We start from the raw sequence: 23,556 nt of genomic DNA on the forward strand, positions 1-23,556 counted from the left end.
ACACATGAACATTTTTGTGAGCTTAAGAAAACTCAAACTTTAGTTTTTCTTTTATGGATTAAATTTGATCACTTCTAAAATTGGAACACATTAACATTTTTGTGAGCTTAAAAATACTCAAACTAATAACTTTATTTTCTCTCTGTCCCGGAGAGAACTAATAAGAGTAAGGATATGGTACTATACATAGTGCGGAATGGTATGTACTAAGGATTAATATTTTTGTATAAAAAAATCTAAACAGTCGATCAGAATTGTTCAACATTATTTTCATAAGAAATTGTAGTTTATAAATCAAATTTTATATTTTTTGTAATTTTTGTAAGTAGGTAGAAAGTCACTTGATCTAAAAAATTTAGACCATTCAAAAATCAAAAGTAGTCATTTTCTACTTACCTAGAAAAAATAGTAAAAAGTTTCTAAAAAATATAAAATTTAGTCTTAAAAAATTAACCATTCGAGCGTTCAAAACAAAAATATTAATTTGATAGTACGGATTAATTGATTATACATAGAACCATAGCCTCAATCAACTAACAAAAAAATCAGCCACAGTAGCTGTACTATTATGCATGCTTTTATAACATAGCTTCTGTATGCTAGGTTTTCTTTGTTTAGTGAGTACCAACCCCCTGTCAACTCTTGTCACCAAAATAAGAAGTCATGATAAGTTTGTTAAAGAAAGGATGATGCATGTGAAAATTAATGGCCTTAAAAGAACCGTGATATTATTACAGTTCTTTTAACTCTATGTCATGTGCAGTACACGTACGTATTGGCTTTAATTAATTGAGGGTTATTTATAGTGGATTAAAGTCGGGTAGGGCACGGGCGGGCTGGGTATACCTGGGCAGGGGCAAGGGTATTGGTCGGGTACGGGTATCACGGGTAGACGGGTATCTAGGGTATTTTTTTTTAAAACCGTGTCCTCCCCATCCTATACCCGTACCCGTTGTACCCTTGAGGGGCAGGGCGGTCCGGTCTGCTTTTTTTTCTGATTTTTTTTTTTCTTTTTTTTTTTTTTTTTTTTTTCTGTTTTTTCTGTTTTTTTCTTTTTTTTTTTCTTTTTTTTTTGAACCGGGTGGGGGAAAATCAAATTTTGGGTTTTAATTTGAATTAAAGTGTGTCGGGTATAAGGGTACGGGTACGGGCAAGGGTAGACAGGTATCCGGGTAGGGTAAAGTCGGGTACGGGTAAGGTCGGGTACGGGTATGGTCAGTTCGGGTAGGGTCGGGTATTTGCCGAAAAAACAGTGACCGGTCCGGTTTTTGCCCGTACCCGCTTACCCGTTTACCCGACCTATACCCGAGCTCAGGCACGAATACCGCGGGCATAGGGTACGGGCGAGCAGGATAGGGTATACCCGACTAGGGTATAATTAATACACTAGTTATTTGTTCCGAAATTTTTATTCATATCCTAAAAAAAAAAAAAGTTCAACTGTCCTAGATTTTTCAAAATTTCAAAAAATGTCCCTTCCACTAGCATTGTCAGAAATACTAGTGGTACCAGAAGTGGCAAAAAAACTCATAGCTTGTGGTTCGATCGTGACTTGTATCTGACTTGCTCGCTAACAGTTCGTTCGTTATTGGACTGAATTATTAACGAGTCAGCTCACCACTAGCAAGGTCACAAGCTGGGACCTAGCTTGCTCACTAGCTCACGAGTTAGCTCGACTAGACATCAATTTGTGAATTTGTATAAACTTGTGTACATTTTATACTATCCAACTCAGTTCAGCTCGTGACGATTTCAAGCAAAAATTTCAACTCGGACCTCTAAAGTCAACTCGCTCATGACTCAGATGAACCAGCTCGTAACGAGTTCAAACTGAACCTAACTCGTGATAAATCAGCTCGTTGTCCCCTAAGCTGTACACTATAGCTTCTACCAGCTGTATATATATATATATTTTTTAACTTTTAAAAAGAATAAAATATATAATTAGAGCATACATGGTTAATCACAAAATCTCTCAAAATTGATCTAATACAGATTTTGTGAACATAACATTGCTTACTAAAATATTTATGAGTTTAATCTAAAACATAATTAGACCGATTTCAACTGAAAAATTCAAATTATCGACCTTGAAAATTTATTATTAAATATAAAAAGAAATTAAATATTTGCAATGTAAAATATACCGATATCAATAATTAAACTCGTCGTTCATTGTAATCAATTCCGCAATTTCTAAAATTATGCTTACGAATTGACGAAGTTGTTAAACTCAAAGCCTCAATTTAAATTTATTTTATTATTATTCCTTTTCAAATAAAAAAAATATTTCATTGTTTATCGTTGCGGTTCAAACCCACAACTTACGCGGTCACCACAAAAAAAAAAAAAAAAAAAAAATCTAACAATATAAAAAAATCAACAATGAAATGTTGGATCCAACCAAAATAAAGTAAAACAAATAGATTAATAACGAATTAACTTTTACCTTTTCTTTCTGCTTTTCCTGGAATTATTCTTTTCAACTTGATTTTCGTTTTCTTGCTCTCTCGCCCCGATCCCAGATTTTAATTTGGGGAAAGTTTTGATTTTGACTCCGTCAACGCTGTAATTGAATGAGACGACGAATTATTGGGCGAGCGGGCAGAGGCGCGGTCAGGGCTTGGTTTAAAAGACGTAACTCTGCTGCTGGGGCCCCTCGAATTAATAAGGTTCGTGACCGAAGAGGAGTTTGATTCATTGAGTGATGGGACCCGCGATGACAGAGGAGGGCAAGGAACGAAGCAAACTGGAGACGATGGGAGCAGCCTATTAAGCGACAAGTTCATACATCTCTGCTTCTTTAGACGATCTGGCACTGACCTGGACGACAGATGGCGTGACGAGAAGCGTTTGAGCGATAGAGTTCATCAATTCTTGCGTTTCTTGTACCATTAGGATCATCTATATAAGAGGAATAAATATGTACTATCAGATTAGACTATTATTATGAAAATTGAGTGTTCTATATAAGATTGGCATTAGTGTCGTTGTATCCAAATTTACTGAATTTCAATAAAACTGTTTGATTGTTTCTCTGTTCGTGTTCAATTCACGATCTCAACGTAACACTCCCGGATCGACCGCATCTCTCTTTGGCTTAGGTGGTCCCATCCAAGTTCTTGTTATTTCACAACTTGTACTTTGAAAGATACCATAATGCAATCCGCATACATTGAATATGTATCTACATTTTGGTATGATGCTATTTCTTAAAATTGAATGCTCTGACTTCTTGACATGTAATACTAATAACGCACTTAATGCAATAAATGAATAGTCTATCCATGGGAAATCGCGTTCAGGGACAAAAAGGTAATTTCTATCTAATCAAATAAATTCATTGCTCCGCCTAGAGAAGGAAATTAGTCACGGTGTGATCAGTTACATCACGTGTGTTGATTACGTTGCGTGACATGGCTATTTGCGTGATAAAACTATTTGTGTTGATCAGTCACAGCCAGCTAAAACTAAAGTTTCATTAAAGAGCGTTTCCACGTGATAAAACATTCTTAGGAATATAAGATTTTCATGAAGCTGATCTGAGCAGCCATCTAAAGCACGAATACCCATAACTAGAAATGGTTAGAAATGAAAATTGCAAATTCTTTTAATAATATAAAGACATAAGATCAACTGTTAGAATTTATCACTGAGTTTTTAAATTTAAAGCATTTATGAAATAAAAAACACTACAACTTGTGGCATGTAAAAATTGTGGAACTATTAGTTCAACATTCAATGCATTTGACATGCCTAAAAAGATGAAGTTTAAAGAAGTAACAAATGGAAATAGAAATCAGTAGGAATTGAGAGAGAACCTAATGTAAGCTTTAATCATGATAAAAGCACAAATACTGGATGTATCATACATACACACCTAATATCTTTGTAATTTCTGTGTTTATTCTTCAAGGAGCAAGAAGTAATTATAAATTGCAAAACGAAACAAAATTAATTAACCTCGTCTTTCAAAAATATTTAAACTGAGTACTCTGAACATCTCTTACAAAATTATTTACTAATGTAACATAATAGATTATCGGGCTCGCGCTAAAAGAAGAATTTAAAATCCGCTTAATTGGCGCTTTCAGCCCAAAGATTTTCCTAGTAAAACCTCCCTATTATATACATATACATACATAACTACGGATAACAGTGATACAGTTATACTGATAGATTATAAGTGAACTCAAAGGTTTCCCTAGTAAAACCACAATATTAACATGATTTTCTCATGCATTTATTATTTTTTTCCCAACACAAGGGTTTTGCATATTTGTAATATCCTCTTTGCTCTCTTCTTTAAGCTTTTGTAAACACTCTGTTGACCTTGAAGCCCTTTTCGTCTCGTATAGCTGATTTGGCAGATCTTGCATAGGCAATTCGGCCTCCAATTAAATGATGGCTCAATTTTGATAGCATTAGATTATTATATCAGCATCGTTGGTTTCGGAATACATGACAAAGCTAGGAAATGCCATGGTTATGTCACTGTAATAAAAGAAGGATTAGAAAAAGATACTAACGAAAATCAAAACTTGAGAGAAAATAGTAATGCAATTTGAATCAATAGAACTTAGGACAGAGGCAGGATTGTAGCTTATACAGAGTTACAATGCTATTTTTTTTTTCTTAGAGGAAGTAGGGGGATCAACTATAAAAATTGTGAAAGAATATGGGAGTCAAATTTATTATACCCATTAGCATTTTCATTCAAAATACTTCAAAATATAGTAAAATTCTAAAGAGATTGTGATAAAGATATAAGGGTCAATTGATCCCCATACTCATCATTTGCATCCACCCCTGAATACAACACGCATCTTTCTATGCTCTAAATTTCGGACGACAAAGGATTCTCAGTCATAACACCAAAGTGAAGGCTATAAACTTTTTCAAATATTTTGAAGGTATAATAAAAAAACTTGGGCTTACATCAAGTATGGAAGAGTCATATTTCTTAATATAGCAGGATTTTGCGTTACAAATTCCTCCCACTCTTCCTCATCTATCTTTCCATCTCCATTGGAATCTGCTTGTTTGAATGTCTGCTCATAAAGGCAAAAACAATTTTTTTCAAGTGAGAAAACAATATTTTTTTTTCCTTTCATTGTAAAATTCCCCTTTTAAACAAGCATCTAAGATAGTTTCTTCTTACATTATCTACAATGGCCTCAACAATATCCTCTGATAATTGCAAATCAGATTCACTTAAGAGAGCCAACACCATCTCCTTCAACTAGCATATCATAAAGTAAATGAAACTTGATTTAATTTTGCACAGTGGTGCTAGTATATGCAATTGAATTTATAAATTGCATTGATGTCATCTTTCTGGCACTCCGGAAACAAAACATGGTAGTTACCTCAACTTTTTCAATGCTGCCAGTGTGCCTCAAATCATAAAGCCGAAATGCAACTGCCATTAGTAAAAAAAAAAAACAAATTAGTGAATAAGATTTACACCCTTACTGGTTGAGGAAGTATGGAAATAAGAATAAGGAGTCTTCAAAACAATCATACATGTTGCCTTTTCAGATTTTGGGGTGTTGGGGTGAAATACACTAAGTGCCCTAACAAAATCTCCAAATTCAATTGCTCCCTTTCTCTTTGCATCAAATAAGCCAAAAATCTGCACATACAAGGAACATAATGTTTTTTCAATGTCGAGGGACAAAAGAAGAAGACTTAAATTTTATAACCAAATATTTCCGAAAACAAGGAAAGGGGACGGAAGTACCCTGTCAGCAAAGAGATTTTTCTTATTACTGTTTTGGAACAGAGCAAGTTGAAGCTCTTCCTGCCACATAAAAAATTGAGAGAAGTCAAATCAACCATGCTCATAGAGAATTTTAGGAGATAGTACTAAGGGATATTTAATTCAGAGATTATTTACCTTGTGAATAAGACCATCTTTGATTATTGAAAAGCTCAATTTTTTGAACAACTCATACAACGCCTCTACCTCACTTACAGTAACTGCTTTAAAAAAATTTAAATAAGAAATAATGATAAAAAAACATCACGCAAATCTAAATTTTTTTAATTTTTTTTGCTATTTTAGATTGATGACTTTAAACTAATTATATCATACTCCGGTACCAAGCATGATGGGTTTAGTGCAGAACTAGTACAGTCCAGATTATACAGATCTGCATTCCTGGACATACCTAGACTCCCTGAGTTATTATGACATGTTTTTCATACTGCACTCCTATAGTACAATATGAATTGTGTGTGTGTGTGTGTGTGTGTGTGTGTGAGAGAGAGAGAAAGAGAGACTGACAAGAGGTTTCAGAGGCAAGCAAAACAGGGTCTTCATAACTATGAGTGTACTTAATTTGTTTTGAAGAAATGCACCCCATTACTCTTGTATTTCAACCTAAAAAAAATGAAAGCAAAAACGAAGTTAGTATCCAAGAGCTCATTATATAGCACCTGTACGCCTTTGAGAGTAAATTTACCCAAATGTCATAGTATACATCTCAAAGTTACAAGGAGCCTCAGTTAACTACTTAACCATCAAAAATAACGAGTTCCAGCTCTCATGAAAATTAGAGGTTGTAAGACTAGTAAATTTTCTCCATTTATACAAAAAGCAATAACAGAAGAAGGAACAGAGAGAATTTGGGGAGGAAAAAAAAACCATGTAATACATGATTTTTATTCTCAATGGTCATAGTTCAAAGTACAAGAACGACTAAAGAAAAAAAATTGTGCTTTTATTCTGGAGTAAATTTTTCAGAACAATATTTTTGTTCTTTATATTTGAAACTATTTTTTCTGGAGGGATAGGGGGGCAAATTAGTTTGTGATACAATATTGGTTATGAGGCATCAATAACTAAGGTCTACGTAATTACAAATCCTGGTTTATGAAATATCTGACATGAAGTATGACATGGTATACTGTACCAGATGGGGTTCAGGTACTGATGAGCTGTGACTAGAACCGGTACCAGCAAGTTAAGCCACTGCTTTTGCACAGCTTTTGGCTATGTATTTATTTTTTGTGTTATTTCTTGAGTTCTTTTCTATAATTTACATTTTCTTACTGTTAGAAGTGGGTCAATGCTATCTTTCACAAAGAAAAAGAATGCTATTGCAAAATAAAATAACAATGGTGCCACTTCCACGTGCAGAAACAAATCCTGGTGGGACCCACATTTTGCCTTTTTATTATATAATCCTAGACAAATTAAAAGTTAGGTTACACCTCATCTATATGCAATCACACGTCTACACCAATTAAGTTTACCTCATGTAGTAAAATATAAATGAGCTATGTCAACTTTTTAGACTTATTAACATAATATAAAGTGAAATTATAATTATTTTAAGACAACTTGTGAGCTTCAGCAGTAGTTTAATTCAAATGCAAAACCGAATTGATTACCTTTTTACTTATAATTTGCATTAGACATTAAAATAAATATAAAAAATTAAACAAAATAAAGCTCAAGTACTGTGTAAAATATGTGCAAGTCGCCTTGATCTAAACAATCGGGTCCGATTTACTTGCTCTCCAAAAGGATGAAGATAAACAATCGAATGTCTATACAGGAGTATCAAGGCATATTTAAGCAAACGACATTGAGAAAAAGTGAATTACCGATCCTGAATTCCTAATTTTGTAACGGAAATAGAACAATTAAATTGGCGAGAGGACAGAAAACCAGACTAATTAATTTGTGCGACTCTTCAACTTCTCCTGAACCTGTGTACGCCTAAATTTAGAAGAAGCAAAGTGCAACCAATGCTTCTGTTTCTTTTATCTTCTCATTTCTATTCCTTACGAATATGATCACCATTAAAGCAAAGGAGCTAACCTGAAATAGAGAGGAGAGAGAGAGAACACGGACCGAGTGGGAGGGAGAAGGAGAGCGCGCGACAAGAGAGAAGCCGCCAAATGCTTTGATCGTCTATCGTCTCCTTCCTTTCTCACTTACATACAAAAAAGGAAGGCGGTGATCAAATCCACAAATTAAAGAGCGCGTATCCTCTGAGATATCTCATATTTTGCGTGACCGACGTGGCCGGTTCCTACTCGGGGATAGTGCGGGCCAGTATTATTTGAGCTTTGAGATTCGTGAAGAACGTATTTGAACGGTTGAGATTTTTAAAAAGTCGCGCAAAATATGAGATATCTCAGAGGATGATAATTCTAAATTAAATGTCCCTTTTGCTCATTTTGCTCATTAGGCACTTACGCATGCACATCAGCACATGTAATATGGAAATAAATCTGCTGTTATTCCGATTTCAACCATTCAAATTAGTCCATGCACAAATTTTAATGAAAATGTTTTTTGCACAAATCTCAACGAATATCCACGGTTGGAATCGAAATAACAGGGATGGAATAACAGCGGATTTATATTGGTTTTGGTTGGGCTTCCTTTCTAACGACCTTTACTTTTTTTTTATGATTTATCTCATCTATTACGCTGCTACGGTTGTAAATCATTTTCGGGTGCTTTTCCATATTATGAGCTAATACAATATTTATGTTTATATCGCGGACCGTCCAATAGAAATTCAGATCAATTCAGTCCGAAATTGAATACATGAGGCTACTTCAATAATCTTCTAGATCGAAACTATCTTACATGGAGACAGGTACGGATATCGTATCGGATATGATACGATAATTTTTAAAAATTAAGAATACGATATGTCTATTATATATATTATTTTTTATTATAATAATTAATATTATTAATTTAATACTATGATTCAATATAAAAAATGTAGGGCAATTCAAGTATACATTAAATACGTTGGTTGGCAGATTTTAACAACAAAAATAAATTGGCGCAGTGGTTAACCGTTGGCAGATTCTAACAACAAAAATAAATTGGCGCAGTGGTTAACTGTTTTGTGCTAGACTGGGCCTTCTCAGGTTCGAATCATGCGGAAAGTAGAAAAAAAAAACTCGTATTTCCCCTGGTGTTTGTGCGGTTCACAGCTTCGGCTTCGCAAGTAGTTGCGGCTCACGAGTGCGGACTTGGTTCAACTGAGTAAGGATACACCAGTTGACGTATCAGACGCGTATCGGTGTCCGATATGAATACGGTGCCTAAACTGAAGTATCCGAGTAACATAGTTCTAAATAGGAAATATAGCGTTATAGTTTTTAAAGTTAAAAAAAAAAACTAATCATGACTAACTATTTATAATCATTATAAAAGAAAAAGATTAATAACGTTATAATTTTTTAGGCTCGAAAAAATTATAACACAGCTATTGTATAGCTATAACTAACTATTTAGAACTCTGATTTGGACTATTTGATCCGCTTAGACACAAATATAAAATGGCTTCATGTATTCTACTTTGGACCGGATTAATTTAAATTTCGATTGAACGGACCGAATCTAAATTCAAATGTTATACTAAAGAATATGGGCTGAAGAGTCCTCTCTTCCGATCGGTTTTCAACTTTTAGCTAAAGAACCTAGACTATTATTTTTATTTTTTTTCCTTTTTTCATCTTAAAAGCAAATTTTATAGTTCAAAAATATATTTTAATTTAATAGTTCATATGTTGCATGAAATTAAAAATACTTTGTTAAAATCTTTATCCTCACTTCTAACGAGCAAATGATAGTTATGAAACACACTAGAATATATGTACATAAACAACAGTACATATAGAATATTTCTCAAAAACTCGCTGCAACCCCACATTCAACAATTTTTATTAATACCCTAAAAAAAAGATAATTTTAAAACTACTCCTGCATTAGATTTTTTTTTTTTAAATTGCCCCGACTATCTGGCCCACGGTCCCTAGTGGATCGCCCTTGGCCTGTGCGGTCTGCTAGAGAGGGTGGGCCGCCTATGGACCAGGCGGTCAGAGCAATTTAAAAAAAAACCTTAATGCAGAGGCAGTTTTAATTTTTTTTTTTTAAAGTATTAATAAAAATGGCCGCCCCACATTAAGCTCCGATTTGCCATGGTAGTTTTGTCTTTTACTCTAATTCTCTAAAAATCACTCGTTACATATTAAACACGCGAAATTTATAGAAAATTTCTGAAAGAAAAACAGGGTTCGCTTAAATTTATTTTATTGAAAATGAACGAGGATAAACTCGGTGAGACTGATATAATTAAAGAGTAGGGTTAAAATGTCTACTTATTTTTATGTTTTAATTATGTCTTACATCTTTATTTTTATTTTTAAAACTTAAATATTAATTTGAATCACTCAATATAATTTTTATATTAAAATGTCTTTGAAAATCAAATTTTATAATTTTTGAAAAAAAAAAGTTACTGTTTTTTGTAAATAGGTACAAATTTACTATATTTTTTAGAAGAATTTCGACCATCCAAATACAATGATATTGTAGTTATCTAAAAGGAATGCTAAAATAAGAAAAAAATTGACTCCCAAATGTGTTTTAATATGAAAACCATTTTAAATGGTTTAAATCGACTGTTTGAATTTTAAAAACGAAGATAAAAATGCAAGACATAATTAGAGTATGAAAATAATGATACGATTTTAATCCTCCTCATAATTAAAATAAAAAAGTTTAACTCGATGTTGCTGACATCTGATAAAGAGTGAGTCTATGGTACTATGCATATTACGATTTTGCACCGTGCTACGGCTCTATATTCGAGTTTTCAAATCCTAACGGTCGATCCGAACCGTTCATCTTGTTCTCCATATTAATATGTGTTTGGAGACCAAATTTTACATTTTTTGAAATTTTTTTTACTATTTTTTTAGATTTATTGAAAATCACTGTTTCTGGATGGTCCAGAATTTTCAGATCAAGTGATTTTCTAAATATCTAAAAAAATAGTAAAAAAAAATTTCAAAAAATGTAAAATTTGGTCTCCAAACACATATTAATATGGAGAACAAGATGAACGGTTCGGATCAACCGTTAGGATTTGAAAACTCGAATATAGAGCCGTAGCACGGTAACAACCCGTGATATGCATAGTACCATAGACTCACTCTCTGATAAATCATTTATAGGTGAGAAAGGGGAGGTAGCACAATTGGCTAGGAAAATGTCCTAGAGTTGTTATACCCAAAGATCGAGAGTTCGATTCCCCCTCACGAACCTTGGTAGCTACTACTAAGTTTTCAAAAAAAGATAAATCATTTATATTTGTATTTATAAAAAATAGAATAAAATAATAGAATAAAGATAAAGAGTACCTTAGTATTTTTATATAAAAAAGGATTGGTGAAAATTATCTCGATTCAAATTTTACATCGGTAAAAATTATAGCGATTAAAAATAAAATATCCCACTTAGCACAGCTTTCCAGGATGCAATGAAGATGTGCATGAATAAAAATTTCAAAGTTTGATTCGATAAAATGTTTATATTGGATTGGAAAATTTCCACCAATCCTTCGATGCACCGAAAAAGCAATGTACTCTTTATCTTTTTTCTCAATTATTTTGTAATATTTTTATATATAAAAAATTCTCTTAGATTTGAGCAAGTCTCCTGCTATCTACAAGCTAATCGATATCAGATAATTAAGATTAGGTCGGTTGTCCTCTTAATTAGGTTTATTTATTGAAATGCACATTTTGGATTTAAAAAATTATCTAATCAGGAGCGGACCTACATGGTTTCAGGGGAAAACAGTTGCCTCCCCTGGATTTTTAGTTTTAGTAGATATTTATCGGTCCTGATCGGTTTCCCTCTTTGAATGTTTGATTTGTAATTTGGATTAAATTTAGGGTTAAAATTGAAATAAATTTGTTGAATTTTGATTGGTAAAGAGCATCAGAAATAATAAGTCAAAACATTATTTTTTATCGAATACTCAATTAGTTAATGGTTTAAAACTCAATTAGTTATTTAAATCTAATTCGATATTTTTTTCCCCCACTTGTCAAAAATCCTAAATCCGTCCCTGTATCCAATTGCAGTTTTGACTTAAACAATACATATTGTCCATATGGCCCAAACCTTTAATTGGACTCAGAGAAGACATATTGCATTAATTTGTGTAGAAAACTAGGTATTGATCACTTTACAATTAACACTACCATATGGACCACACCATTAATTTGTCACATTTACATATTGTTAAGTAACAGTAAGAATAGTAATTGAGAGAGAAATATAACCTGGCGGGATCGAGCAGATTGTTAGTTAAAAGATGGCATAACCGGTCTCTGTACTTCTATTTATGCCAAATTAATCCTTATATTTTAAGAAAAAAAAAAACAAAGTTTAAGAGATTAATATGGTTAAGATGAGAGAAGTGGAAGAATCAATTTAGTTTTTGTTATGAAACTTCAAGAACTGATTTGGTACGACTGAAAGTTCAGAAACCTGTTTAATTTTTCTAAACGATTTTACTGACTAATTTGATAAAAACAAAATTTTAGGAGCTAATTTAATTTTCTTAAAGTAAGTTCAGGAAAAGCCTAAATTTTGTAGTATCATAACTAATTAATATTTTATAGTCTTCGGTTGCCATAATTTTTTATAAAATTGGGTTGTGCAAATATCACGGATGGGAGTTTGTTGGATGTATTTTGTTTCGTTATTAATAATTCTGAGAAATTAAGGAAAAATAAACTGACAAATACACTGAAAAAATGATAACTAATGAAAATACTGACAGTCGTACTTGACACCATCTCATTATTGGAGCAAGGTCGTTTTTACCAATGAAATTGGCTGGTTTTAGACTTAATGAACAGATTTGGTAATCTTTTTTTTTAATGAAGTTAATGAAAAAATTGGCGATACCGCCTATTGAATTATTGATTGTTATTTTTTTTATCACAGCTTTATAAGGCCCAGTATGCAGTATCAAATTCTTGTGTTTGTTAAGAAAAAATCAATACTCTGCTCACTGAACTCGTAAATTACAACCACCACAAAAGAAAAAATAGATGAATAAATAATTAAATAAAAAAAAACGAACAGAACTAATAGAAAATTGAAATCTAGATAACTAATTAAAAAATTTGTTCTTGTATTGTTTAGGAACAAAAACACGCAACAATACAACACAACATGGAGTAATAAACTTCCATCTGGGGTCAAAAACTATTCCTAAAAAATGATGTTAAACTGCTTTTTTTTTCTTTTTTTTTTTTTTTTTTTTTTTTTTTTTGAAGACCAGGCAGAGGTTGCCAGGTTATATATATTAAACAAGTGAATACAGATTTGACCCAACTATACCAGTACACTGAGCATCACAGTATGACTGCAACTAAAGAAAGAAACTCATGCCAGCACAAACACGAAACTGAATTATTAAGAAGATAGGTTGCTAAGCTAAGTACCCCCCTTACTGACACAAAATTTCTCCCAAAGTGTCGCCTGTCTGACAATCCACTGTGCAACCATATCAATCGGCATTTTCGTGCCTTCAAAGATCAAACAATTTCTCTGCCTCCAGATCGTCCAGCAAACTGAACTGAACACTACTTCCCATTTCTTCTGCAGGGGTTGACTATGAACCAGCAATCTTGATGAGTTTCGCCATATCTGCTCAACAGAGTTACCAGGTACCAGAATAGTTAGATTCAGAAGAAATTGAACCTTATTCCAGATAGTAAGGCTATGTTGGCATTGAAAGAAAAGGTGCAATGATGTTAAACTGCTTCAAATAGAAAAGTGACAAAGCAAGATTCCGGGAACAAATTAAACACAAATATTTGAAAAACTTTGTTAGGAAGCAATTAAATCATTACTCTGTTTAAATAAATTTCAACAGAGTAAAAACAATAAGAAAAAAAATTAATTATTGTTAAACAATGTCAGAAATAAATTATCTTCCAATTCAAACTTACTCTCTTAAAATTAAAATTGTGAGAAAAAAAAAATTTCTTTGCTCAGACTTCGTTTTTTCCCCACCTAAAACTCTCTCCCGTTGTTATCATGAATGGCAAAAACAAAGTGCAACTTTTTAATTATTAATCTTCTTTTTAATTGTTAATCTTTGGTCAATATATATGAAAAATAAATATGAGATAGACGCAGAAAAAGCGGGTTTCAAAAGTTAAGCAAAATAGGCAAAACCTATCCTTGGGTCACTGAACTACCATCTACGAGAGGTAACCACGGCAATGATCAATTTAATAATTTCATTGTTAATTAACTTTTTCAATAATTAAATAGCAAGTTTACTAGCAAAAGGCTCATTACGAAATAAGTAATAAGTATTGTTGCGTTATTTCTTAAATCCATATTAATCATATTAACAATTATTAATAATAATTATTGTAATGATATCAAGCATTTTAAAAAAGAAAAATAGAACAACCGAACATTTATTTCAGCACACTTACATAATTATTTTCGTACATATCATATCTATAGGTATGGTTTCCTGCAAATTAACTTGTGGATTTTTGTATCCATAAAGTATTATGCCACATGATGTCATGACAACTAAATGGCCTAAATTGTTCAATTGCCATCGTTCATCAATATTGAAAATGTATGGCTTTTTCATCTTTTTTATTGGACAACATTTCCATGAATATGTTTTCAGAATCATAAATCTCAGTAACTGAAAGGTAATAAGTTAAATTATGATAGATAAAAAAGAGATCACTTGACAAAGTGCAATACATTCCTATCCGTGCTACTTTTTCAAGTCAATAGCGACATTAATTTTAGACTGAAGGATTCTCACTTTTATAATTTTATTTATTACTAAGATGATCAGAGAAAGGATGGGGTGTATGTACATCACCAAAGGTTACAACAAACATGTGTAAAATATTTTATTTCAGAATAATGTACTCCACATATAACTAATTTCAGAATTGCCAGTGCATACAAATCTTGCACTACTCTCTCTTTGCAGCTTCACCATCTCAACTTAGCTGGAAAATACTGCATCAAACAGTAGTTTGAAGCCTTAATTAGTTCATATTTATAAAAAAAATAATCAAATATATCTTCTTCTATAAAGAGGTGATCACATTAAAAAATCAAACTCATACCTTGTTAATAAGGGACATGTAGTATGGTTTGACCTCTTCCACATTAACCCTGATTTTGCTCTTGCTGTACAAGTCATACTTGCTGCTCACATACAGATATGTATTATATATCACAAAAATGAAATTTGCAAGGCAAATTTTTTGTTTAAATAAATTACAAAGTGAAAGAGGAAACTAACTTGAAAACTTGAAGCCATTTAAGCATCTCCCTATCTTCGTCATTCATGAGGTACTTGTACGCACCAGACCTGTGCAGAGCATAGAAGGAATGGAACCTCACAATAAAAAAAGCCGCCGGTGGGAGCGTCGCCTTGTTCCCTTTCATAACCTGTGTAAATAGCACTTTCAGTTTTAATAATTTTACTACATGTTAGACTGCTATATTTGCTATAATTGAAGATTTTGCAATTGGGGAATAATCTTTGTATATGATCTAGTGATCAGTTCACAGACCAAATTGAATTGAATACAGTAACAGATCAGTACTAGCACAGTCTATGGTACTATACTACTATGCATAGTGCAGATTGGTCCATACTACGGATCAATATTTTCCTTTCCATAGTCCAAATAGTCAATCTAAACCATTCCATGTGATCTCCATATGAAAATGTACTTCCAGACTAAATTTTATATTTTTCAGAAATTGTATACTATTTTTTTAGACAGGTGAAAATCACTACTTTGTGAATGGTCTAGAATTTTTAGATCCAGTGCTTTTCTACCTACCTAAAAAATGGTAAAGAAATTATAAAAAAATTAAAATTTGATCTACAAGTACATTTTCATATGGAGATCCTATTGAACGGCTCATATCAGTTGTTTCGACTTTGAAAATGGAGATATTGATCCATAGTACGGACCATTATGTGCTATGCATAGGACCATGGCCTCATTCAGCCAATTTTATACATAAACACAAAAGAATTATTGCCATTAAGGAATCAAGTGGATACCAGATACATGTACTCGTCATGGCCCCACGAGATGGTGACCTTGTCAAGCCCGCAATTCTCAGTATAAACTCCCAGCCTAGTACTCAGTAACGGGTCAGTAGAATCAGGGTTTTGCTTGAAATACTGCACAATAGAAAACAACAATTTGCATATATAATCTGAAAAAAATCATAATAATTCATTCAAATTTTGTCTTAGAACAACTGTGATCTGACACTTTGGGTGAACTTGACAGTTGACAACTATACCTGATTAAATTCCATGTTTTGTTATCTTACTAGATCTGTTACTCCCAATTTAGATTTTTTTTCTATCAATTAATTTGATTTTTTAGGTAACTTTAGGAATGCTTTTGATGTTCGCCCTGTAAAACAAGAAATACCTTGTTGGCATTTTAGAAAGTAAAAGATGACAGAAACATCCCTCATCTTATTATTTATGTAAAGATGCCATTCACAAGTACCATCATCCCTCTAATTTTATACATATACGTCAAATTTTCTCAATTAAGTAAAATTGGTAGGTTAAAGGTTAGACCAAAAGATTATGTGCAATACCTGATGGTGTACAATAGACTCATCAAATGCACAGCCCAAAGGAAATGTATCTCCTGCATGTTTATCCCCATTTAGTCACATAAATATTTTAATATTAACTGTCAGAACATTAATTGGATAGGATAACATATAAATGAACTCACCAACAACACACCATTGCGGCTCGCCACCGAAAGATTGATGCAACAGCACCTTGCCAAGATCTAAAATGAAATATTATTAGTTGCAATATCAGTATAAATAGGTGCAAAAAAACAGATCAATTTTGTTTATGCTTTAAGCCAGGTTTACTAATTTCAATATAACCCTTTCAGAAATAACTAAATTAAGAGCTGCAAAATGAAGTTGGATTAAATAGAGAAAAAACAAACAAATTAATTAATTATTAATTCAATTACCATGGATAAGAGCAGTGAGATGTAGCCAATCCTCATTAGGATAATCACGTCTAATTGCCTCAGCAGATTGTAGCAGGTGCTCAATTTGGGGTTCATCGAGATCCGGATCACTCTCGTCGACAAATTCGTTTAATAACTCGATGCATTCCCAAATGCTCATCTCCGCCTTCTCCAGCTTCCCATACTCTTCCTTCTTCCTCTTAGCCTAAATTTGTTGATTTACGAAATTCATTCAATTACCGAGTTTGCTAAATTTTTCGAGTGTGGTGTCTGTAAGAAATTGAGGTTGATGAATAATTCATTTGTGAAAAAAGAAAACTAACGAAAGAATAAGTTTGGTTGATGTGATTCACTCGGTAAAATTCTTCGACTCCTGCTCTTCTCTCGCTTTCCTTTTCATAGTCTCTGGAATAGGTTAATTATTTAGATATCAGATAAGTTCTTATTTCCAATTTTGATGAATTAGACTTCTTTATCATTAAATAGAGATGACAATTTTTTTTAACTAAAAACAGCAAAAAAATAAAATAGCAAAGAAAAGTGTAAATTAAAAGAGAACATAAACCTGAAAGAATGGCCAAAAGAATTGCTATCAGGCGCAATAAATTCACCAGCAAGGTCTATTTTGCCCTCGGTTTGCCTCTCCTTTACACTTCCACCATTGCAAGATTCCTCCAAAACGGATTCTGTTTTTTTTTTTTAAATAATTAAACAATTTAGTCAGAGTTTTGTAGTTTTTTTTCTCAAATAGTATGGATTATGGAAAGGGCGTATCATATCTTATAGTTAAACAACACAAACTAATTTCCCCGAAATTAACAAGTAAAAAAAAAAAATCTAATTTTGTTGAATTTCTCAAAGTCTTATTGAACTTTTTAAATTAAAAAAAAAAAAGAATTAATTTCTTCAAATAAAATTAAACAAAATGTACCTTGAACGATCACAGTCATGGCTGCTAAAGAAATGAAGTTCACAAGAAAGAATTGTGATTTGAGATGAAAATGCAGAGCGGGCGAAACAGGCTATTTATAGAGACTGTTTCTACCGTACAGCTTTGAACGGATAGATCAAACCCCCAAAAATTATGGAATAACAATAGTGCCCCTGAGATCTCCTTCCTCCCTAAGTTGCCACGTCATCATCCTGTCCATTAATTGTATTCCGCACTCACCACGTTGCGAGTGATATGTCTCCTGCGATCGTGTTCAGTGGCACATCCGTTATTAGAGAGATATACAAGGGTAACCATGCAACATAAGTAGAAAGAATTTGACGATTAGACTAGTTCTACGTAGAACAAATGATTTGCTTTCCTTGCTCCCATAAGGAAATTTTTTATTCATAGAAATTGAAAAAAAGGTAGAGAGAGAAACAGAAAGAGTACAGTATTTGTTATATTGATAGAAAGATCGGTACAGATTCTACCGATCTAAAAAATCAGAACACTTAGGATAGGCAGAATTCCTACCCATCCTAACTCTTCTTGGATTTTCTGTGACGCCGTCTTCAAAACAGGAATAGCAACAGATCAATTCTTGATCTTCTCAGGCACCGTCTTCACAGAAGATCCGAGAAGAGTTAGGATGGGTAGAAATTCTGCCTATCCTAAGTGTTCTGATTTTTTAGATCGGTAGAATCTGTACCGATCTTTCTATCAATATAACAAATACTGTACTCTTTGTGTTTCTCTCTCTATCTTTTTCTTAATTTCTATGAATAAAAAATTTCCCTCCCATAAAGCAGGATGTCTTTTCATAAAGTAAAGATTTGTTCTATTAGAACGTGCCTACCTTGGTGTTCTCAAACCGGAGGCGAGTAAATAGGGGGTAATTAAGAAAAAGTTTAGGGCTTCAACTTCAAAAGAGGAAACTTGTTAACATCCCACCGATATTTTCCTTAATCACAACATGGAACATTCCACCAATTTTTTTTTGACACCCCATTGCCACCGAATTTTAATATTCTAACAAATATTCACAGCATGTCAACCAATCGCGCCGAGCCAAACAAACCAAAGTCTGAACTCGGATCGCGCCAAAATGAGCCGAGTTAATTTTGATTTAGTTGAGCCAACTACGAGCTTAGTTGTATCAGCTCGTTCATGTTGTGAGCCGCATGATACATAGATTAAGGATTTTCAACAATTTGATGATGTGAGTCCTTCATAGACTACAAGGTGTAAGAAAAAACTCAATTTTTCTTACAATAAATTTCATTCTCTCAAAATGAGTATAAAAAAATATTATGTAAGTGTTTGCAAATAACTTCATCTTCTTCTAGTAACGAACTTGAAAACAAGTTGAGTAAATCCAATCTGAGCTGGATCAAACTTGAACTCGCTAATGATAATCCGAATCAGAATCAACCGAATTAATTATGAACTTTTTAGAGCTTATCTCAAGTGAGCCATGAGATATGAATTTCTTTACAAGTTTTATCTATCAGTTTCTTTTTGTGTGTAACTCTGCAAGTATTATTTTCCAACTAATCAAAAAATTACAAACCAAATGAATCTAGAAATTAGCAATTTGTGTTTGCTACATGTGTTTGTGTCATGTTATTTCACAGTTTTACTTTTTAATAAAACCATAAATCTTTAATTAGTATATACTATTTATTTATACTTTTGTAATATTATTCTAATTATTTTGATTACTATAGATAGTATTCGACACTTAAAAAAGATAAGTGGCTAAGTTAATCTACAAGTTTACAACTAATATCTATAATTTATGTTCGTATATGAGATTATCTGCATCTCTTAGAAAAGTAGGGTTAAAATACATTAGTAGTTTTGTGCTTCAATCATACTTTACATTTTTATTTTCATTTAAAAAATTCAACATAATTTTTATATTAAAATGTGTGTAGAAGCGACATTATTATATTTTTGGAACTTATTTGCTATTTTTCTGAATAGGTACAAAGTCATTGTTTTTAGATGTTCTGAACCATCTAAAATATGATTTCATACCTATCTAAAAAAATATTAAAATATTTCAAAAATATAAAATTTGATCTCCAAACAAATGTTAATATAAAGATCATGTTGAGTGGTTCAGATCAATTATTCGAACTTTGAAAACCAATATATGTATGTCGAGCGTGATTAAAGCATACATTTTAACCCTACTCCTTTTAGATAATATTCAATACTTAAATAAATAAATAAATAAATATATATATATATATATATATATATATATATAGGAATATGCTAGCATGCTATGCATAGCATAGAGCCCCTCCATGCAACGCCTTGGATTTCGACTTTTCAAAATCCTAACGGTCGATCCGAACCGTTCATCTTGTTCTCCATATTAATATGTGTTTGGGGACCAAATTTTATATTTTTTTGGAATTTTTTTACTATTTCTTTAGATTTATTGAAAATCGTTGTTTTCAGTAAATCTGGACCATAAAAAAACAGCGATTTTCAATAAATCTAAAGAAATAGTAAAAAAATTCCAAAAAATGTAAAATTTGGTCCCCAAACACATATTAATATGGAGAACAAGATGAACGGTTCGGATCGACCATTAGGATTTTGAAAAGTCGAAATCCAAGGCGTTGCATGGAGGGGCTCTATGCTATGCATAGCATGCTAGCATATTCCTATATATATATATATATATATAGGGTCCGGCTAATTTGCTGCCGGCAGCATTTTAGCCGGAGGTGCTGCCACTGTTTTTTCTATTTTTTGATGTTCAAACAACAAATCTAAACCGTTAGATGTTTAATATATATTATAATCTACTTGGAGACCAAATTTTACATTTTTTGGAATTTTTTTACTATTTATTAAGTTGGTTTGAAAACCGCTGATTTCAGTAATTTTCTGCAGCATTGAAATCAGCAGTTTTCAAACCAGCTTAATAAATAGTAAAAAAATTCCAAAAAATGTAAAATTTGGTCTCCAAGTATATTATAATATAGATTAAACATCTAACGGTTTGGATTTGTTGTTTGGACATCACACAGCTAAATATAGCCCCGGCAGCACTTGGGCAGAACTGCTGCCAGCAGCAATTTAGCCACAGCCTATATATATATATATATATATATATATAGTGGCTAATATGCATTCGGTTGCATATGAACCGAAGTGCTTACGGTCCAAATTTGATTTTTCAAAATCCAAACGGTCGATCTGAACCGTTCATCTTGTTCTCCATATTAATATGTGCTTGGAGACCAAATTTTATATTTTTCTGAATTTTTTTACTATTTATTAAGTATTTTACAAAATTGTTGATCCAACGGTAGCTTAACAAAACAGTAAAATCAGCAGCTACCATTGGATCAACAATTTGGTAAAATACTTAATAAATAGTAAAAAAATTCAGAAAAATATAAAATTTGGTCTCCAAGCACATATTAATATGGAGAACAAGATGAACGGTTCAGATCGACCGTTTGGATTTTGAAAAATCAAATTTGGACCGTAAGCACTTCGGTCCATATGCAACCGAATGCATATTAGCCACTCTCTCTCTCTCTCTCTCTATATATATATATAGTACGGCTAACGCGCTTCCTCTAGTATATCAACAATATACTTCCGGTCTGTAAAATCTATCGAATCGGCTTCAAATGACAAATTTAAACCGTTCAAACCAATGTCCTTAACGAGAGCTTCGTTTCCATATAAAAAAATTTAAGTTTCGAATTTATTTACTATGAAGTCAAGCGGTCAAAAGAAGAAGGATTTTATGCGCATTTTAATGCACTATTTTGGTCATTTTTTTGACCGCTTGACTTCATAGTAAATAAATTCGAAACTTAAATTTTTTTATATGGAAACGAAGCTCTCGTTAAGGACATTGGTTTGAACGGTTTAAATTTGTCATTTGAAGCCGATTCGATAGATTTTAGAGACCGGAAGTATATTGTTGATATACTAGAGGAAGCGCGTTAGCCGTACTATATATATATATAGAGAGAGAGAGAGAGAGTGGCTAATATGCTTTCGGTAAGATAAGACAACTGAGATGAAGTCAAATAACTCGACAATAATGCAGTCAACAGTGGCTGATGCTACTACAGATGAGGCTTTACTTGACGAAGTACTGATAAATGAAGGGGGTTCAACTGAGATTCCAGAGGTTACGGAAATTCAACCTGCGGCGGTTATGCAATCAACAGCAACTGCCATACCACTCATGGTTATTCCAGAGGCGACACGCCATAGTACACGACAACGAGGTGGCCAAGTACAACAGGTTTTCATCCGACGTGGTCGTGGTAGAGGGGGCCGTAGAGGCAGAGGAGGCAGACAACCTTCCGCTGGACCAGGTACTTTTAATTTTTTCGATGATTTCCCTTTTGTGGACTTTACAGATGATGAGCTGATTCAGCTTTATGAGATTGCTGGTTTTAAATTAGGGGAATGTTATGATGCTAAATTGATTGTTATTCATTATTTACGGAGTTTTAATAAAGAGCGATTTGAAACAGTGATGTCTGATTTGCTAGTCCAACAACAGGCTTTGGGGGATTCAACGATTGATATAAGTTCCCGAGTTATGTTAGAGAATTCTGAGGGTTTAGATAGTTTAAATAATGAGTAGAATTTTAAGTTGGAACATTCGGGGATTAGGAAATCCTCTTGCTAAACGCATTTTAAAAGATATTTTACTTACAAATAAGATAGATATTGTTGGGGTTCAAGAAACTAAATTAGAAGTGTATTCTTCCCGGTTTCTTAGTACTCTAAGTACACGAATTAATTCTTGGCGTTATAAGCCATCAGTAGGCAGTTCAGGGGGGATTTTATTAGGTGTTAATGATGATTTATTTGAGGTAAAGTCGGTTTGGGTCAAAGATTTTTCTATCTCAATTCTTTTAAAAAATAAAGTTGACTCTTTTGAGTGGATTTTTTCTGTTGTATATGGACCTACTAATTCAAATTTATGAGGTAATTTTTTTGTCAGTTAGGACCTGATGCAGTGATGATTTGTGGGAATTTTAATCTAATTAGGAGAAGAAGTGAAAAAGTTGGCAGAACATACAATTATGTGTTGAGTAATAGGTTTAATAATTGTATTTCAGATCTTGAATTAATGGAATTGAGGTTGAATGATAGATGCTATACTTGGGCTAGGTCTGTTTTTTCAAATTCTAAAGCTTTATTAGATAGGTTTCTATGTTCTACTAGTTGGAATGCACATTTTCCTAATTCAGGGGCATATTCTTTACTTAGGATACAATCTGATCATAATCCGATCATAGTCAGTACACAAGCAATTTCATTTGTTGGGAATAAATCTATCAGGTTTGAGAAAGATTGGCTACACCAAGAGGGATTTTCTGATTTGCTAATACAATGGTGGAATTCATTTTCTCTAACTCACGATTTAGGTAATAGTTGGCGTTTAAAGCTTCAATTTATGAGGCAAAAATTACGGGGTTGGAATAATAATCTTAGGGCTTCTCAACGGAGAGTTAAAACTCAATTGTTAACTAAATTAGATAGCTATGAACGTCAAGCTGAATTAGATTCTTTAGATGACTTGGATCAGCAACAGTGGCAGGAATGTCAAATAGAATTGAAACAATTATTTAGGGATGAGGAAGTTTATTGGCAGAGTAGGGCTAAAACCAAGTGGTTTCTTGAAGGTGATGCTAATACCAAGTATTTTCACATCCAAGCTTCTATTAGGAAAAAGAAAAATTCTATTTTTG

The 23,556-nt window shown here is 32.8% G+C and overlaps 2 protein-coding genes across 3 annotated transcripts; both read right to left on the reverse strand.

Annotated features, from left to right (window-relative positions):
• Window positions 1-3,954: 3,954 nt before the first annotated feature.
• Window positions 3,955-7,959, reverse strand: LOC144547407 (calcineurin B-like protein 4). Of its 2 annotated transcripts, none has more exons than XM_078296048.1 (9): window positions 7,832-7,959; window positions 6,290-6,385; window positions 5,900-5,982; window positions 5,744-5,803; window positions 5,527-5,635; window positions 5,370-5,422; window positions 5,162-5,242; window positions 4,939-5,051; window positions 3,955-4,494 (listed from the first exon to the last, which is right to left on the reverse strand). In XM_078296048.1, exons 2-9 carry the CDS (start codon window positions 6,366-6,368, stop codon window positions 4,425-4,427), a joined length of 648 nt encoding a protein of 215 aa, XP_078152174.1. In that variant the 5' UTR covers window positions 6,369-6,385; window positions 7,832-7,959; the 3' UTR covers window positions 3,955-4,424. The 2 variants fall into 2 exon arrangements, with proteins under 2 accessions (XP_078152174.1, XP_078152175.1); XM_078296049.1 differs by having other exon boundaries at window positions 7,865-7,943.
• A 6,679-nt stretch (window positions 7,960-14,638) lies between these two features.
• On the reverse strand, window positions 14,639-17,936 carry LOC144547455 (inositol oxygenase 1-like). Its single transcript, XM_078296106.1, has 10 exons — window positions 17,801-17,936; window positions 17,435-17,555; window positions 17,193-17,274; window positions 16,870-17,074; window positions 16,615-16,674; window positions 16,472-16,524; window positions 15,915-16,037; window positions 15,138-15,286; window positions 14,959-15,040; window positions 14,639-14,848 (listed from the first exon to the last, which is right to left on the reverse strand). Exons 1-10 carry the CDS (start codon window positions 17,817-17,819, stop codon window positions 14,822-14,824), a joined length of 921 nt encoding a protein of 306 aa, XP_078152232.1. The 5' UTR covers window positions 17,820-17,936; the 3' UTR covers window positions 14,639-14,821.
• Window positions 17,937-23,556: the final 5,620 nt, after the last annotated feature.

The sequence above is a fragment of the Carex rostrata genome, chromosome 31 (genome assembly GCF_964058835.1).
Source record: "Carex rostrata chromosome 31, lpCarRost1.2, whole genome shotgun sequence".
In the NCBI taxonomy this organism is placed as follows: domain Eukaryota; kingdom Viridiplantae; phylum Streptophyta; class Magnoliopsida; order Poales; family Cyperaceae; genus Carex; species Carex rostrata.

Bases quoted from the DNA above. Each gene is read 5' to 3' on its own strand.
- LOC144547455 (XM_078296106.1), bottom strand. The intron at 16,675-16,869 runs GTAATTGAATTA...ATTTCATTTTAG, and splicing joins TCTCACTGCTCTTATCCATG to ATCTTGGCAAGGTGCTGTTG. The intron at 15,041-15,137 runs GTTAGTTTCCTC...GTATGTGAGCAG, and splicing joins AAATGGCTTCAAGTTTTCAA to CAAGTATGACTTGTACAGCA.
- LOC144547407 (XM_078296048.1), bottom strand. From the start codon at position 6,368: ATGGGGTGCATTTCTTCAAAACAAATTAAGTACACTCATAGTTATGAA. The intron at 5,243-5,369 runs GTAACTACCATG...ATGATATGCTAG, and splicing joins GCAGCATTGAAAAAGTTGAG to TTGAAGGAGATGGTGTTGGC. The intron at 5,052-5,161 runs GTAAGAAGAAAC...CTTTATGAGCAG, and splicing joins TTGAGGCCATTGTAGATAAT to ACATTCAAACAAGCAGATTC.